Source organism: Phoca vitulina, unplaced genomic scaffold (assembly GCF_004348235.1).
Source record: "Phoca vitulina isolate PV1807 unplaced genomic scaffold, GSC_HSeal_1.0 scaffold6, whole genome shotgun sequence".
Lineage (NCBI taxonomy): Eukaryota > Metazoa > Chordata > Mammalia > Carnivora > Phocidae > Phoca > Phoca vitulina.
In genome coordinates, this window is record NW_022589709.1 from 73,486,123 (window position 1) to 73,504,842 (window position 18,720).

At 40.1% G+C, this 18,720-nt stretch overlaps 1 protein-coding gene across 8 annotated transcripts; it reads right to left on the reverse strand.

The window, feature by feature from the left end:
• Positions 1–1,226: 1,226 nt before the first annotated feature.
• On the reverse strand, positions 1,227–18,409 carry RNF14 (ring finger protein 14). 8 transcript variants are annotated; one of them, XM_032404484.1, is made up of 10 exons: positions 18,313–18,409; positions 15,748–15,923; positions 14,665–14,830; positions 14,178–14,347; positions 12,976–13,127; positions 9,708–10,235; positions 8,643–8,871; positions 5,949–6,121; positions 4,855–4,985; positions 1,227–3,340 (listed from the first exon to the last, which is right to left on the reverse strand). In XM_032404484.1, exons 4-10 carry the CDS (start codon positions 14,329–14,331, stop codon positions 3,283–3,285), a joined length of 1,425 nt encoding a protein of 474 aa, XP_032260375.1. In that variant the 5' UTR covers positions 14,332–14,347; positions 14,665–14,830; positions 15,748–15,923; positions 18,313–18,409; the 3' UTR covers positions 1,227–3,282. The 8 variants fall into 8 exon arrangements, with proteins under 8 accessions (XP_032260375.1, XP_032260371.1, XP_032260373.1 ...); XM_032404480.1 differs by lacking the exon at positions 14,665–14,830; XM_032404482.1 differs by lacking the exons at positions 14,665–14,830; positions 18,313–18,409 and adding an exon at positions 17,966–18,234.
• Positions 18,410–18,720: the final 311 nt, after the last annotated feature.

Here is an 18,720-nt window from a genome sequence, read left to right on the forward strand (position 1 = left end):
AAAAGCAACAACAACAAACTTATCCAGTTTGATGATTTCCTCATGAAGCTGAGTAGGAAAATGACCATAACTGGTACATGGACTAAAACTCCATACAAAGCCAGTGAAGTGTCCTAAGAAATAACGGATTTAAAGCCACAAAGAGACATAAAAAAAAAAAAAAATTCAATGATTTGCTGAGCCTGCTAGGATTAGGTCATCAGTCTCCAAGAAAAGGTTTTCAGGTCCTGACCAATCCAGGTACATCAAAATCCAGTGGATGTTTAAGTCATACTAACAACAAAAGTGGATGGCACAACGGTGCCAGCCAAGAGGAGCCGAAGAAACAAGATGACTAAAGGTAGTATGTGGTATTCTGGATGGAACCCGGGAACAGCTCAAGGTCAACGGGAGAACACTAAGGAAATCTGAATCAAGTACGGACTTTTGTTACTAATAATGTTCATTATTGTGACAAATGTACTATGCTAAGATGCCAGTAACAGAATGGAAACATGGAACATATGGGAACGCTGTACTACCTCTGCAATTTTTCTGTAAATCTGAAACTTCTAAAAATGTTTACTTAAAAAAATGAATGGGACAAGATGCAATTCAAATGACAAAAGCGGGCCCTTAAGTCAGTTCAGTCACAAGCTTAAAAAGTCAAAAACTTCCATTTTGACTTTAAAAGTTATTTAGTAGCTTTATTTTCATCTGTATGTTCTAGACTCAAAACTTTTATTTAAATCAAGAGACGCAGCCTCTTCAAACTATAATTTTGAGCACGATGAACTGGCAGTCTGTACAGGGACGCCTGGCTCTCTCGCTCTCACCAAAAGGACACATGAGGTTCATGTCAATGTAGGACAAATCTTGGCCCACTTGTTAAAAAATAAAATAAAATAAAGGCCTTCATGAAATTAAGCTAAGTATAAAACTCTTTATTCTGGGGCGCCTGGCTGGCTCAGTCGTTAAGCGTCTGCCTTCGGCTCAGGTCATGGTCCCAGGGTCCTGGGATCAAGCCCCACATCGGGCTCCCTGCTCAGCGGGAAGCCAGCTTCTCCCTCTCCCACTCCCCCGGCTTGTGTTCCCTCTCTCGCTGCATCTCTGTCAAGTAAATAAATAAAATCTTTAAAAAACAAAAAAACCCTTTGTTCTATCACATAGTTTCTTGATATGCCAACCTTCCACAAACTCAGGTATTTCATAGGGCATTCAGGGGGTTATCCCAAGTTTTCATTGTACTCAGAGACAAAAATACTCTACCCAAAATTACACCATCTTAAAATTACCTCATAACTCATGCCTCAAAATTAAGACTTTACAAGCCCTATTGTCTTTGTTAAAATTGCAGGGTGAAGATTTTGTACCTAAGGAAAAAAGGATGAAACGTTCAAATGAACAAACAAGTCTGAGACTAACCACTTGCTGTGTTTTTTAAAATCATAAAGAAAGAGAAACCTCCCATTTCTTTCACAAAACTTCATGATGAAGCTTTCTTTCCTACTTCCACTATTATCATCAACATAATGTACAAAAGCCTAAAATAAAATAACCTCTATCAAATAACAACTAGTCCATGAACGGAGGAGCTTCTGAATGGCTACTACTAAAAAAATCTCCACTGAATTCCTATTCAATCACAGAGCCACTCTTCTTAGGTGTATACTGTATAATTATTTTAATTTCCATTTCTTATATTCAACTTATTCTTTAACTTTAGTTCTTCTATAAAATGTGCAAAATGAAAGCTCATGAACCATATGGTTCAAACAAAATATGGGCACTAAAACCTAAGTTCAGTCACGAGTCTGGATAAGAAAGGAGGTGCTATTCTATGACTTCTTTCTGCTCACTTTAAGAATATGTGTTACACGCCATACAGTTTTTTAAAATGTGATCAGTTGCCTTGGAGACAGATAGCAGGAACTCTGCTCTGATTATAAGACAATTTTTAAATTACTTTTATTTTAAGATTAAGCAGCCACATTGACAATCCAGAAACAGTCTTCGCTGACTCTGGATATACACACACACATAAAATGGTTAAAAGTGATTCCCCAATTTTCAATGACAATTTGGGAAAAAAGAACATGTTCACAGCTGAAGCTGTATCCCTCTGTCTTCTTTTTCAAACAATCTTATTTTGCTACCAAGCCATTCACCAAACCATAAGGAAAGACAATTTTTCAAAAAGCCATCAAAACCCAGAAACAGGGATCTAGGAATTAAAATTATCCCCCCAAACAGTGCTGTTACAAAAAAGGGTAGGAAGCCAAATTTCCGTAGCTCATTAGAGAAGACCTTTAAAAAGAATCCAGAAAATGAGGACTGGAACTACTGGAGTTCAAAATGGAGGTAATTCAAGAAAGTACAGCTTGTTCAGCTTGGGAATATACTTGGCTTTTTCTTACTCCAGCAGAAATAAAAATATGAGCTGCTGGAGTTAATATTAAAATTGTCCTTACAGATGGAAGGTGGGGTAAGAGTGAAGGGAGAGAAGGTAGAACAAAAGGTAGCAAAGACAAGTCATTTTGGATCTAGGCTCTACGGCCCAGAAGAGCTGAATGGGACTGACATTCTTCTGGGCCAGTATCATTAAATTCTAGACTTGGCTCAAAACCAGTGGACTGCACACCACTAATAAATACCACGTGACCCACAGTGTTTGTGGCATTAAAAATATTTTTTAAATTATCTATAAATTTCTATTCTGAAAAGCAGTAGATCAAAATGACACTGGGCCATCCAATCAGTTACAGAGTAAAGGGCTTCCTCCAAAGAAAACTAACTTGGCAGAAACGTAGGTTCAAAGGAATGTAACATGGAGTTAATGAGATCAGGCTCTCAGTACAATTTTAATAAGGCTTCTTTCTACCCAGTCCAGTTATAAGGAGTAGTACTGAGGGGACTCCCACACAATGCCTTAGAGGGATGCTTTCAGATAAAAAGGACTGTAATTTTAATGCTTTACTCCTCTCCTCACCTAAAGCTTGGGGAAGAAAATAAATATTTACTTTTTAACTATTCAGAGCTTCGGGCACACTGTAGTATTTAATATTCTCTAGTTTTCATTTTCTGAACCTTTGGCTTACAATGTTCTCTATGTTACACTGAAAAACATAAGAATGTGCCTTAATCAGTAGTACCACACGAAAATATAAACCTCGTTCTTCCACATCTTCTACAAAGGCAGAGTGAATTAACAGTACCCTAAATATCCTGCAAAGTTACTTTGTGTACTCGACAAAAGATTAGGGCAAACCATTCCACTTCCTTATCTTGAGTAGGAGGAGTTAACTAGTCTTCAATCTCATCTTCCCAAATATCTCCATTAACATCCACAGCATGGAACAACCTGGAAGCATAAAATAAGGTACATTTGTAGACACTTGGGAAAAACTTAGTATCATCTCTTTCCTTCTCTCAAAATTACTTTCTGTACTCTTCTGAAAATACCTTTGTGTATCTTTTCCTTTCCTTTAATCACTACACTGGGGAGAGCTGAAATCCGGCTCCCTCTGAACAAGCTGTCTTAAAGTTTACAAGAATAGCCCTTTTCAGATCCAGACAACCTCTCTAGGGCCAAGGATTAACAATAATTGGAAGTGGGTTTCAAAAAACTGATACTCAATATACACAGTAAATGGAATTAAGCCAGGATTGGGGAAGTCAGGCAATCTAGAAGGGGAACTCTTCCAAACCACCGTAACTCCATTACATGTGAATCACTCTACTCTCTGCTTCATTGTCCTTGTACTCTCCTCTGGTATTCCTTCCCTATGTTACCTAAAATTTATGCAATTTTCAACACTAGATTTACAATGATTCACAGACAGAGCTTGTTTCTTCAACTTCTCTTATAATTTAGTAACACCAATGACTGTAGATACTAGACAGATGCCTCTTCACAAAGGTCATCAACTGATGCTGAAATCAGAGCTGTTGAAAAACAGGATATTCACACTGTGCCAAGAAATCACCCCAGAGATTACTTACTAACAACAAAAAAGAAAACTTACATTTACAGTGGAGCAAACAATAGAATTGAGCGGCATACTAACGTGGGGCAGCCTGACATTATGGACCTAATGGGACACAATATGAAGCACACAAGTATGCTTGTCAAAAATGTTACTCGAAATCTATTCAAACTCAGTCTAGATCTAACTTCCAATTTACAGGAAATAGAGAGGACAGAGAAACTAAAAGACAACAGGGAGAAGCAAAACTCTAGAAAGTAAGATGTTCTCTACAGGACAAGTGGCCTGGGCTCTCTCAAATGTCAACGTTCCCCTCAACACATATGAAAAAAGGTGGGCAAAACTCTTCTATATTAAGAGACTGAAGACAGAACCAAATGAAATGTTTGAACTTGACTATATCCTGGTTTAGTAAAACAGCTTTAAAAGATTTTTTAGGGATAACTGGGAAGTTTGAAAACATGTTTATTAGATGATAGTATGCCATCATTGTTCAATTTAAGTATTGTTGTTATGTAGAAGAATTTTCTTATCTTAGGAGACAATGTGGAAGTATTTAGAGATAAAGCATCCTATCTCCAACTTAGGATCAAGTATTAGAAAACAAATATGACAAAATATTATCACTTGTTCATTTTGGTAGACGGTATCCTAGTAATCATACTCTTTCAACTTTTACCTCTTCTGTATGTTTAAAAATTTTCACTATAAAAAGTTGAGGATAAAAAAGAAAATTTCCAGATAGCATATTTCTCATCATAAACTCACTTTCAAGAAAATATAAAAGACCATATGTGTAAGAAAATATGTAAGAGAATTCTCTAAGCAAAGTGGTCTACAAATGAGTACCAAAAACTGCTGCTGAGACCAGAGGATGGCGTATACATACCGGTTAAAACACGGGGAAGCAGGATCAGTGAAATGTTTATAAGGGTTTGCTCTAGAGAGAGAACCCATGCAAATCCAGCAGAAATATTGCATACAGCCGGTACATGTCATCTTGTTACATCCATCTAATTTCTGGTGGAAAAGAAAGAGAATAATATCAAGGCCATAAAAGCAAAAGAGAAAAGCACATGCCAAAAAGACTGAGTACAACCTTCTCCTCGTCATCTCCTTTTTCCCCATGCAGGGCTGAGACATACAGGTAACACGCTGTAACTATGAAATGCTTTCCTCCGTTGCAAGTAAAATACAGCAAATATTTAGCAGGTGTACCCACAACTAGATACTTCCCCAAATCTTTTCTGTTTAACAGTAGACACAAACCAAACATGTACATTATAAACCCAATGTGTAAATTATTATTAAAACGTCTGGATTTAATATGTGTGACTTTAAACTTTTTACACAAATCTAAGTAAACACTTGGTACCAAGTCCTCCACTGTAATATAGGGCTGAAGCATGTCTGACGTGGTTAAACAGAATGCCAGTTTCCTTAATAGAGTAACTGGGGAATCACCACCAGGTACGGTTCAGATATAATGGATTGGAATAGGAGAACCAAATGCAAAGATAAATTCCAACTTTAAAACATACTACGATTTTATCAAGAAGCAATAGATTTAAATGTCTGTTTTGGCTCAGATTAATAGGAAAATGTCTTCATTTCCTAAATTTATACTTCTTAAGCAGGTGTGTTAAGTTCCAGATAAATAGTTCTAAGAAGTCAGGCTTGATTTTTTTTTTTTTTATCATGTAGATGAGTTAAGAGTTAATTGTAGCTCTACTAGGGCTTTCTCATAACCCATTCAATTTTGTTATGGATAAAATGTGTGAACAATTTTCAATCTATGAAAGCATTTTAAAAAGGTAAGTCTACATACATTTAAGATCAATAACAATATTTACTAGTGAATATGCATTTTACAAGAAAGAAGGTTTAATAAATGTGCTTTCTTAGTCATAAAATTAATAGGCTTCTTAAGGCAATCCTAATAAGCCTGTAAGTCTGTCTGCCAAGTCCGGCCCAAACCTTTACCTCTATGGGAGTCCCACAGCACGGGCAGCTCTTTGAGTTCTTTTCTAGCCATTCCTTACTTTCCATCTCTTCCAGTGCCTTCTGAATCACCCTCTTACCATACCTCTGTTCCAAAAATCTTTTATTGGCCTCATCTGCTTGCAGGTACTCATTTCGTAAGTCCATTAATTTCTCTGGAAAGTGAAATGGAAAATTAACTTTTATACAACTTTGCAAAGCTGACCTAAAACCATTAAAAAATGGTCATAACCTTTGATTATTCAATAATGCTATTACTGGAACTTTAATCATGAAGAAATAATCCAAAGTACAGTTATAAGCATTGAGATGCCTATAACAACGGCAAACAAATTAAATGTCCAAGGGAAGAGCCACATGTGAAAGAGCCATTTAATGACATATTTAGTTATTAAAAACTTATGAGATGGCTACAACTCAATTAAAATACTCATTACAGAATCCAGAAAAAGGCAGATTTAGGTTGTAACTAGGTAAAAATGACACACATACAAATGACAAAGAACGTAAAAGAACGCGCTAGCTAGAGAAGGTGGACTCGAGCAAGGTGTTAGAATAAGAGGTCATCTTTTTTGTTGATTCTGACTTATTAATGTTGGCACATTTGGGCAACTAGTAGCATACAGTTAAAGACTGACTTAGCTAAAAGACACAAAGGTTGAAAGAGACACTGATTTTCCACGAAGTCAGCATCATTCATCATCTGACAGTAACAAGGCCTACCAAGTAAACAAAAGCATCTTTGGCTCAAGAGCAAAGACTGTTCAATTCTGTAGATAAAAAAAAGTCAGTGACTAAAATTTACCACCCACAGGTACTGCAAAAGTTCCTCCTGTCAAACTTTCCCCTGATACTCTTCAACCTCACTGCACTGTTCTATCACTTAACTCAGATGGAACAGGCAGCCATTCACAAGGGCTTTACTTGTAGACAAAGGCTTTTGTTCACATTCTATCACCTTAATTTTTCAACACGATTAACTGAAGACCTCTCTCAATAGTGTTGTAGTTGTTTTATTAGTTTACTCTCCTCGTACTATTTAGACGTCTGACTCCCTTTTTATGCCATGGATCTTTTGGGGAAGATTTCTTTCTCTGTACTGTGCACTCCCATGGCTCCATCACCTCTAATTAGATGGAGCACACATGTATCTTTTTATCCTGTCGTTTTTATCCCTCTAAAAATTCAAAGCATTTTTGTGTTCCCAGATTTCTTAAGGACAGAGATTATTGCTCTAACGTTCTCAAAATAATTGTTAGTAGTTCATATATTTTATATAGTAGTATCTAATATGTACAGATATATACAGATACAGATAGATACAGAAAGAGATTCTTAATTTTGCTGAAGGCCCCAAGCTTCTTTGATTTCTTCCACAAAGGCCGTGAAACACCTGAGACATACATACTTCATCCTCTAGATGATAAGGTTACAGAAGTCTAAAGCAATTCTCCATCCCATCTGCCCATACCCACTACAAGACTCAGCTCTAGGCAACTGGAAGAATCAGTCAGGGTTACTCTGTTGGAGGTAGTAACACTCTGCTAATAGGCGCAATTAGTAACTATCGTAATAATGACATTAACAGTTACTATTTTGCATTTTACATAGATTAGCCCATTGTTCTCAAACTATCCATGGTAAAGAACCAGTTCTTCCCCCACCACTCTGCCAAGGACCAAAACTTTTGCAAAATACAATCAAATGAATTATTAGAAAAATTATAAAAGGACAAGAAACATAAGCTTAAATTTTTACGAGATCTGACATAAAATTACTCTGTGAAATCGCTGTAACTTTTTAGCCCTGACTCTCCATTTCTTTATCTTGTCACAGACCAGTGATAAGAACAATTCGAGCTCCAAGTAGCACTATGATAGTTTATTTGATCCTTAAAATAACCCTGTGAAATAGCTATTATCATTACCCCTGTTAGTGTAAGAAAGACTAAGCTATCAAAGTCCAGTTAAACTGAGGTCAGAGGCCTGATTTCTCAACCCCTGTTTAGATCAGAATTACAAATAGGTTTCACCTCCTTAGCCGCTTCAATAAATGCTTCTGAAGCACTAAAGGTTGAGGAAGATTCTGAGGCTTTCCTGGACTCAATGATAAAGAACCTGATGGCTGATCAGACATACGTGCCATGGAAACAAGGGTGGCAGCTAAGATGGTCTTGCATCGGCCAACCAGGAGCTGCATTATCCCATGTTCATAGATAGAAACTACTTTGCCATTCCTTCTCTGTCATGTTCCCCTCCCCCCCACCCCCGCCAGCCAACTCCATGGCTTGTTTCCTTAGCTCTTTCAAGTCTTTATTCAAACCACTTTACCACTGAGGTCTTCCCTTTATTTCCCTAAGTAAAATCCCAAGCCACTTCAGAACATTTCATATCCTGTCCCTGATTTCCTTTTTTTTCCTCCATAGCACTTACGACCATCTAATATTCTTATATTGTTTGCCTATCTCCGCCATTAAAATTTAAGTTCCATGAGGGTATTTGGTCACTACCCTATCTCCAGAGCCTAGGACAGTAACTGAAACAAAAATACCTGTTGAATGAAAAATTCCAAATTGCATGATTTAATTTCTTTAATTTCTTGGGGCGGTGTGTGTGTGTGTGTGTGTGTTGTGTGTGCACAGGACAGGAGAATCGAGTTCACACAGGGACAACTCACCTGCAGTCACCTTACACGGAGAGACCCCGTGGTAAGTCAATCTGCACAAGGTACAGAAGGCAAAATTGCAACTGGAGCAGATGCCCATGGTGCAGCCGGGCTCCTGCATCACAGGCAACTGGCAGCACGGGCGGGGACAGTACACCACATCCGCCATCAGGTCCAAGGTGGACTGGAGGAGAAGGCGGTCATAACGGGCAAATAACTCTGTTTCCACTAGCTCTTTGACCTGGAGGGAAATAGAAAACACATTAATGTGAGGATTTCCCAACCAGTTCTGATTCTGAGGAGATCCTTAAAATGCTGGTGCCAACTAGATGCACATGAACTAAAACTCTCTCTCTTACTTCAAAATCAAACCAAATGTGGCCAAGTCTATACCTTGACTGAGATGGTGGCTACATGGGTCTACACGTGTGTCAAAGCTAAGCAAACTGTACACTTTAAATGGGTACATTTATGGGTTAATAAAGTTGATTTAAAAAAAAAAAAAAGGTCAAACCAAGGATGCTGTCCCTGATTCTGTTCACCATTCCAAGGAATATGTCCTTCGGATCCCAACCTCACACAAAGGCAGGCTAGTGATTCTCCAAGGTTGATGGGATCCCAGCAGATAAAGTAAATCACCAGAACACGTTAGAATTACTTTTCTGACACTCATCCCTGCCAAGAACTGCTCATGCCGAGGCCAGCAGAGGAAGCATTTACATTTGCTTCAACAGTTGAGTAAGACCAAGGCATTCTTTTTTTTACAGATTTTATTTATTTGACAGAGAGAGGGAACACAAGCAGGGGGAGTGGGAGAGGGAGAAGCAGGCTTCCCGTGGAGCAGGGAGCCCAACATGGGGCTCCATCCCAGACCTGAGCCGAAGGCAGACGCTTAACGACTGAGCCACCCGGGCGCCCCTAGACCAAGGCATTCTTGATGGATACATTGAAACTACTTGTGGGCTGGCTCTAAGGCCTCAGCCTGCCCTGAGGAGCCCTATCAAGGAAGTTCCTGAGAAGATGCCTCCCTTTGTGAAAGAGAATCAGGAAGCGGCTACCAGCAGAGTGGAGGATTACCTGACCAGGAGTGGCCACCGAAGGGCACTTGGGTTCTGGGCAGTTGAGGCACTGAACTTGGCCATCTCTGATTTGGATTTCAAAGTAGTCCTTCAGACAGGCTTTGCAGTACACATGCCTGCACTCCAAGAAGTACATGCATTCACTACCCAGCTTCTCACAGAAACAGATACTGCACAGGAACAATTTACTGTTAAAGCATTTTATCTGCTGAGCTTGGTCAAAGTCCAAAATTTCCTGGATCAGACTCGACAACGATTCCACATCCTGTACAGCCCTCTCATCCACAGCCTCCTCTTGATCCGCAGCCGATCCAGCAGCTCCTCCAAAATCTAGCTCTGTGGTGGGAGAGGCCTGAGCCGTCCTTCTCTGCACCTTTTTCTGAGAACCCATCTTGAGCTCAAACGGAGAGACAATATTCAGGTATGCTAGGGTCTCTTCCTTAAGAAACTGCATCCAAGCAAACAGGACCACACTGCCGCGGTGTTCTTCCCACAGGTTGTCTAAGTGCTTGCAGAGAGCAGAGAGCTAGGAGAGAGCACAGGAGGGTGCTGGTGAGTGTGGAAAGGTGAGGATACTGTCAACGCCTCATTTCTCTTGAAATCTTTTTAACTTCTAAGCTAAGCCCTTACAACTCCTAACGTGATCTTAGTGGAGCACTTCTTACACTATTCAACAACGTGAGTCACAGCAGAACGCACAGTCAGAAGCTAAAAGAAGTAACCTGAAAATGAGAGAAAGAGCAAGACTACAGGTTTACATATGAGCCACTGAAATGGAGGATTTTGTCTGTATTTGTTGTTTTAGTATTGCTACCTATCTCATGCAGGAGAAAAAGATGGACCTCTAAAATGAACTACTTCTATTCCTTTGGAGTCCTACTCCTGTAGGTACCCTGCATAATGGTTAGAAGGAGAGCAGTTTAAAAACATCATCCAAGTATTAATTCTTAACTTTTTCAGTCCCATCAAAAAGTCAACTCATGTGAAAGAATCACTAACAGAATCCAACCTCAGAATCCTCGTTAGTCAGATTCACAAGCTGGTTTTAACTAAGCAATCTGGGCTTACATGAGATCCTGGTTAATGGAGGGAGACAGACTGATATGGAACCTGGACATGCTTATAAGCCCTCAATGTGGTTTCTCACTTCCTAAGCTAAGCAACCAAAGTTTAAACTACTTTGACTTTTCCTCTTTAAAGGTGGTTTGTTCAATTTGAAAGGGAAATATAAGAGGATTTTCCATCAGAAATGTAAAATATTGGTAAGTAGAGCTCAGGAATTATAAGCAGCTTTTCTTTTTAGCTAAACATAAAAAATAAGCCTTCCAGATGCAGACAAATTGTATAAATTTAAATAACAAGTGAAAAAGGACTACATTTTCTATTCCTTGCTCTACAGAGTGCCATTCACTAAACCCTACATAGGCACAAACATAAACACTTCCTGAACTTATAACTTATTATGTTAAATACCATGCAAAACGCTTTCTCACATTTACATGAATATGCTTCTAGGATCAATCATACTTCTGAGAAACCTGCTGAAATGTGTAAAATTTATTAAATACTAAATGGGGAGCTCTGAGTGCTATTTGAGCCACCAAGTCCAATGAAGAAGCCGTTCTCCTCCATCCTCTTTTCCAGCCACTCTCAAAAGAGGCAGCTGGGGTGCACATAAATGTGAGGTCGGGGGAATTAAAAGAGGAAAAGAATGAGAGAGAGACTGTGTTTGTATATATAGTGGGAGAAGTATAATGGAAAATACTATGAGGCTAACCTTCCCTTCTCTGTACCAACCCCAATCCAGGGAAAGACAGGACTATGTGTCAACTTCTCTATCAACAGGTGAGATTCACAATGTCAAGGAATCAGGGCCCAGCAAACAACAAGAATTGAACCAAGAAGGAATATGAGGCCAATTAAAACGTCAATCATATGCACAAGAATTTATCTGATAGAGGATCCTATTGTAATTTCAGCTGTAACACTTAGAATAATGAACAACTCTCTTCTCCTCACACTCCCAAGACCCAGCAGTATGTAGATGCTGCTTGGCTGGAATCTGAAACTGCAACCACACTCTCAGTGAATCGGTCCTTGTTTTGCGCCTGTGTGTAGGCATGTGCACACATGCACGGATATAAAGTATCAAGAGCTCTCTGGAGAAATGAGATTATCAATATCTAAATAATTCAGTCAACTCTCTGTGATCTAAATGTCAAACAGCCTTGATATTATTCTTGGGCAAATAATCCACTGTCTTGCATATATTTCCTCTGGCACAGTTATCAGAATGGTAGGTAATACTCCTTTTTTATTCGACATGTATTATCCTTTTTTAAAATTAAATTTTGTTTTTAAACCATAAGCTCAATTTTACAAAAGGACTCTCATCTGAAAGATTAGACTGGCCAGTGGGGTAGAATGAAAACTCCATGGATCAAAAGGGAAAAACTGACAAGCTGTTCCTTGAGGTCAAGTAACTCTGACAGCTTTTGTCTTAATATACATCAGCTTATCAATCTTCATCATGACTTCTAGAAAAGTAGCTGCTATTGATCCATTATCTATCCCAGAGTACTTTATATTAGCTTCAAGTCATATTTACATCTCAATCAAGAGCCGAGGTTGTTACTAAAAAAGGATATGTAAGCTGGAGGAAATGAAGGCTTCATAATACGAGGTTCATGAGAGAGGAGATGTAGGAATCATACACATTTCTATCTGTGTGCATTTACATCCATGGGAGACCAGTCAACAATTATTTGTTATTAATACACAGATCTCTAAAACTAAAAGCACTTACTATGGTTACTTAGGAACTCTGTTTATTCTAACTACATCAGCTCAATTTTAGCCCTCCTAATTACAGTTAAATCTTTCATTTAAGGAATGGATAAGAAACTAAGAAAAAAAAGTAATACCAACATCTAAGGAAAATGAGGAGGACCTTATCGTCTCTATCACAATGCAGATTAAATGGGAAAATAGCAAGATAGGGAAAAACATATATACTTGCTTAAAAATTATTCCTACTGCAATTCATAGTGATTAGTCATCCTAATCATTGCCATTCCTTTCTAAAACACCCAACATTTTCAATTCATTAACATTAGGATTCATGAAGGCAAGGGGAAAAAAATTACAAAATCAAAGCCATTTGTTCTTCATGCACTGAATTCAAGATCATCAAGGTAGTCTTCAATTAAAGATGATTTTTAAAAGTTTCTAAAAATGGATAAGAGAAATTAAGTTTCGGGTCTAACCTGAGTTGGTGACAGCCATTTGCCACTAAGTGTGAATGAAGGTGGGGAGGAGGATGGATAATCTGGTGGCAGTTCAAAGTTCAGCACAAGTGGAGGCAGAAAGCAAATGGTGTATTCAAAGCCACCGTTCTGGAGACACTCATTTGAATTGCCTGAACCAAAAACAAAGATTAGAAAGAATCACTTGGTCAGCACTTGAGTGTCCACTACTGTTGAGCGGTGCTCAAGAAAGACTAATGCTTTAGTTGAGGGGATAAAAACCCTCCCCCAAAGCACTTTCTATTTCCTAATTTTCACTTCGTAGCCACCACCTTAAAAAAAAATCTTGTAAGCCCTTGAGAAATCTCCTAAGCACCATGAAATTTCTAATGAAGACACATAACTTATTCTCGTATACGCTTTTCAGTACAATTCCTAACACTAACTAATAAGCAAGTAATACACCAATGTTTGCTTTTTGTTGTTGTTTTAGATGATTACAGACACAACCTAGAGAAAGGACGTTTATTTCTATTAAAGAGCCATGACCAATTTAGAGCGGCACGTGCCAACTATCCATGAATCATAGCTGGGAGAATCTGTGCCAACACAATGATCTCAGGCTTGAGGGCCAGATACAGCACACAACACTCTCACAATCAAAGTTTCATTTTAAATGATCACACTTACTTTCTTTACTCAATGCCTTTATAGCAGAAACTTTTTGAGAAAGTGTGCACCAAAGTCTTCTGTGAGTTTGTATCAAAAGCAGCAGTTTTGTTTTCTGAAGCAAAAGGTCACAGAGTAACAGCATATGTCACAGGTTTATGGTAGTTGAAATGATTCTGGAAACCAAATAGTATTAACAACCACCATGGTACTTTAAAACCTTCCAAGCGTTTTCACATACATTATGTCATTTTCTCTTTTATTATCCCTATTTAACAGCCAATGATTCATAGCTGATCAACTGCTAGTTAGACGATTAGAATGCATGAAATATGCAGGATAATATCCCAATTCAGTGGTCAAAAGGCGAATCAAATTGAGAACTATTTACCCGCAGTCCAATTTTCAATTAAAATAGAAACATGCATTCAATCTGTAATACTACCATCTACCACTAATGCCTATAAACACAAGATGGCAAATAATTCAGGGAACACTAAGAAACTGAGAATAACATTTAGAAAAATCTGTTTAAGAGAATCTTATTAACTAACCGCTCACAAATATCTTGAAATTTTGTGGCAAGTCCAAATAGATTCTGGTTTCTCCACCTTGCACAGACTCTGCTTTTCTAAATTCATCTCCATCATAAATACTCGCCAGGGCCAGCAATTCATCCTCCTGAGCTTCTCGATCTTCTGACGACATTTAATTTTCTGAGGAGCTGAAGACAATCATTCAAATTAGTTAAGAATAGAAAAGGCACAGAGTTTGGAAAAGTCTAGTGGCACCAAACAAACAAAAAAAAAGGTAAAGTTCTTCACAAACAACTGCAAAGAATCAAATTTCTCACTTTTCTGCTAAACTAGAAATGATAAGACATATCTAACATTCCAGTAGTTTTGCAATAGTAACAGCTTTTTCAAAAATGATGGCTGTGGTGCTTCTAATTGCTGACTTCATCAGTTAAGTATCACTGATTTAGGGGAAAAAAAGCACAATTTAAAAAAAATTTTTAAAAAGGACCAATCATTGGGGCACCTGGGTGGCGTAGTCGGTTAAGCTTCTGACTCTTGGTTTCGGCTCAGGTAGTGATCCCAGGGTCGGGGACTGAGCCCTGCATCAGGCTCCAATGTCAGCTTGGAGTCGGCTTGAGTTTCTCCCTCCCTCACCGCCTGCCCCTCCTGCTCAAGCTCTCTCTCTCTCCCTAAAATAACAAATAAATCTTAAAAAAAAAAAAAAAGGACAAATCACAAATTATTTTGACTTGCCCACCAAACCAGCAAAGTGCCTTGCTCACAGAAAGATTAAAGTATATGTGATATACTTCCTAAAAATCAACAAATTTTTTAAATGCACAGAAATCTCTAGGGCAGGTTTTCTCAACCTCAGTACTATTGACACTTTGGAACAAATAATTCTTTGTGGTGGGAGGCTGTCCTGTGCCCTACAGGATGTGTACCAACATCCCTGGCTTCAACCTACTAGATGTCAACAGCATGCCTCCCCCTCAACATAGCCAAATGTGCTCCCCCCAGGGGTGCAGCGGGGGGACCCAGTTGAGAACACCCTGTTCTAGAGAACGCTACAGAGACAGATACTATAGGAGAGGGTTAGATAATTGAGAGGCTAGCAAAGGAACATTAAATTTGTCAGATACAACACTTTGTCAAAACAATGATAAGATTTACCATTATTTTAGGCAAAACTAAGAATGAAAATATGCTGCAATTACAATGTAAAATCGATGCTTTTTAAGCGCATCAACTAAGAGATGCACCACAATTTCAGATAACGTATATGTAGAAAAATATGTAATGAGAATCTACGAAAATTACTTTATTAAGGCAACAACAAATTACCATTCTGTCAATTAAAATACTGGACTATAACTGGATTTGCAAATATGCCCCCTCTCAACTAAAATTTTTTTTTATTTGAAATGTACACAACTGAAAAGTTAGGACACTATAAAAGGTGACACTACAAAATCTGAACAAGTTCATTTAAAATGACCCCGTTTTCAAAACATATTTTTTTGCCAGATGATCTTGATTCTGCTTAAGCGGCATCCCTATCCCAAACAGAACACAGTGACATGTTCCAGTTGAGGTGAGTTAGTACCTGTTAATAACAACCAGAAGAAAAAGATATTAACAATGCGGCCTGTTTTTTAGTTCAGAATTTGGAATTTATGCAAATCCCATTTATCCTCCAGAAGGTGGAGATGAGACTGTTGAAGTTGGATAAAAGGCCAAGATCTGGAACTCATACTAGATATACTATAGAAATCCTGCCATCTGCAGAAAAAAAATACAAAAGATGGTGTTAGGACACTCTCCCAATTTAAATTCTGAATTTCTGTTATTACCACTTAAGTCAAACACATCCTAACACACAGTCAGTGCCAATCTACAGCTGCATATTACTTTCTCTAGGAGAGCCTAACTGAGCAACGTGGTTAAAGGGGTATTTGCAGGTCCCCAGCAATGAGACAAGCCTTATCTGACTGCCTTCAGCCCTGGGAGGAGCCAAGGTGGAATACCAAGGTCATATGTGATGTGAGCACACCAAGTCCCATAACAAACATCTAAACATCTTCTTGGGTTTGTTTTTGTTTTTGTTTCTTCTTTCCTCTTCAGCTTCTTCTCTTTCTTCATTTCCTATCCCCCTCCAGTTTCTCCTCTCACCTACTAATGAATTAATCCTGCTAGGGACACTCAACATTAGGTCAATTTAACCATGACAGCAAGATATTTAAAACAAAACAACAAAAGGGTGCAAATGCATGCACACATACACACTTTTAAGTTCTATTCTGGAAGTTTTAGAGCCAGACTTCTCAACTGGGAGTTAGGGGGAAGGGGAGGGTGGTCTACAGATGGGTTACGGAGAGCCCTAAGAACACTATGAAGTTATATGCAAAAACATTAAATGAAACGGTAATTTTTAAACCAGATTCTCAGATGTGTGACTCCCAAATAAGCTAAGAATGAAATTCAGAATCATTTACATTTATTGAGCACCTACTCTATATTGTATTAGGTCCTTTCACATTAACTTATTTAATCTTAAACAATTTTACCAGACTTAGTGCGTGATGATAACGTAATTAAGTTTCTGTTTCTTCCTGTTTGAACAGTTATAAATGGGGTGAAAGATGAATTTATGATTCTGGTTTAGGTTAGTGTTCTCCATCTTGTCTGCACATTAGAATCACCTGGAGAACTGCGTTTTAAACTCTCAATAGCCAGGCCATATTCTAGAGCAATTAAATCAAGCATTAATAGTTATCCAAGCTCTCCAGGTGATTCTTAAGTGCAGCTAGGATTGAGAAGCTCTACTCCAAGCAGTGTTTCCCCTAAACAGCTCCTCATAACCTACCCCACCAGACCCCTGCTTCTAAAGCTGTCACCGGGTCCCAGTCCCTTAATTCACATAGCAGACCCACACTTCATTTTCATTTTATCCACTCAGCCTTCAAGGGCCACGTCCAAAGGCCCCATTCTATGTAGAAATTTTCAATTACATGTAATCCTTAAAAATCCAGCCAATTTTTTTTTACTATAACTTTCCTATGACATTATCACATCGCACTTTGCATTATAGCAGTTTCTGAACTTGCACCACCAGACTGCATTTGCTCCTTAAGGGCAAGTATCAAATCTTATGCATCTGTGTGTTGTTCTCACCATCTAGCAGTGCCTTGTGTTTGACACTGGGGGGGAAAAAATGGAACTGAATGGGTGTGAGATGCAGTGTGCTGAAACTGGGGACCAGAATCTTAAGGTTCAGTGACTGCTCTGCCACATCCCACCAGAAGCAGGATTCACAGTAACACCAAGAAAAGTAACACTTACTGGGCTCTTAAGCCTGTGTCAGGCATTGTGCTAAGCCCTTTAAATGCATTAACTCCTGTTAGATTCCCACAACTCCATGAAGCAAGTCCTCTTACTGCTTCCATTACACAGATGAGAAAAACGACAGTTTAAGTCCCTTTCGGGCCCAAGGTCACACCGCTAATAGATAACTAAATCTGGGTTCAGACCACTCTGTTTTTTCATCTGTAACCCAGGAACAAGAATACACCCCGGCGCCATCAGATGAGAGATAGACATCAAGTTTAATATTAGCCTTGGCAAACGGGAGACCGCTACACCAGGGAGGGAAGCCCTCCTCCGCCGGCTTTCCCTCCCGCCTGGGAAAATCCTACTCATTCTCCCAGGCCACACCGTGCAAACTGCAGAGCTGGGGTCAGCCCAGGCTCCGGAATCAGCACGCCGCCATGGGTATCTCCCCCGCTCACCACCAGGCGTGCTGAGTCGTTGTCTGTGCGACTCACCTACAACCAGGGAGCAAGCCCCAGCCTCGCTACCTGCCCCAGCCCTTGGACACAGAGGGCGCTGTACGAACGTGGGAGGTGTGAGCCGGGCCCGGGCGTCCCCAACGAGCAGGGCCTGGACCTTCCCCTTCCTCCTCTGAGCGCCCCAGGTGGGGTGGGATCTCAGCCCGGCCCGGCTGGGGACGCCCCGTCCAGGATTCGGGGGGCTCGGGCCCACTGAGCAGTCTCGGCCCGGCCGCTCTTCTCTGCCTCGCGTGCCCGGAGCGCGGTCCCCACCGTACCTTCCGGCCACCCCGCCGTGCCGGGCCCGAAGGTTCCGCCCTCCGCCCTCGCCCTGGTGCCCTCACCGCCACCGCCGCGCCGGCCTACAGACGCCGGGCTCCAACCTGCGCTCGGCACCGCCTCTTCCGTGTTTGGAGCTGTCAGCTGAGCCGGGCGGATCCGGCTGGGGCGGCCCGGATTGGGGAGGGCTTCGCGCAGCCGCCGTGACCGCCCAGGGCCCTCGGCCGCCCCCTGAAGGCTACAGGCGGCGCTGCCGGCGCGATCACCGTCACCACCCTGCACACCCCGCTCTGGAAATTAAGTTTGCGTCTGCGGAAGTTGATACATACGCAGATTCTGTGCCCGGGGGGCTCCTTTCCGTAGTTCTGGGATGGGCCCGGGAATTAAAATTTTTGCCAATCCCTAGAGGTGAACGGGAGGCAGTGGTCCATCCAAGACAGACACTCCCGTAACAATCCCACACCTGCTCCTCC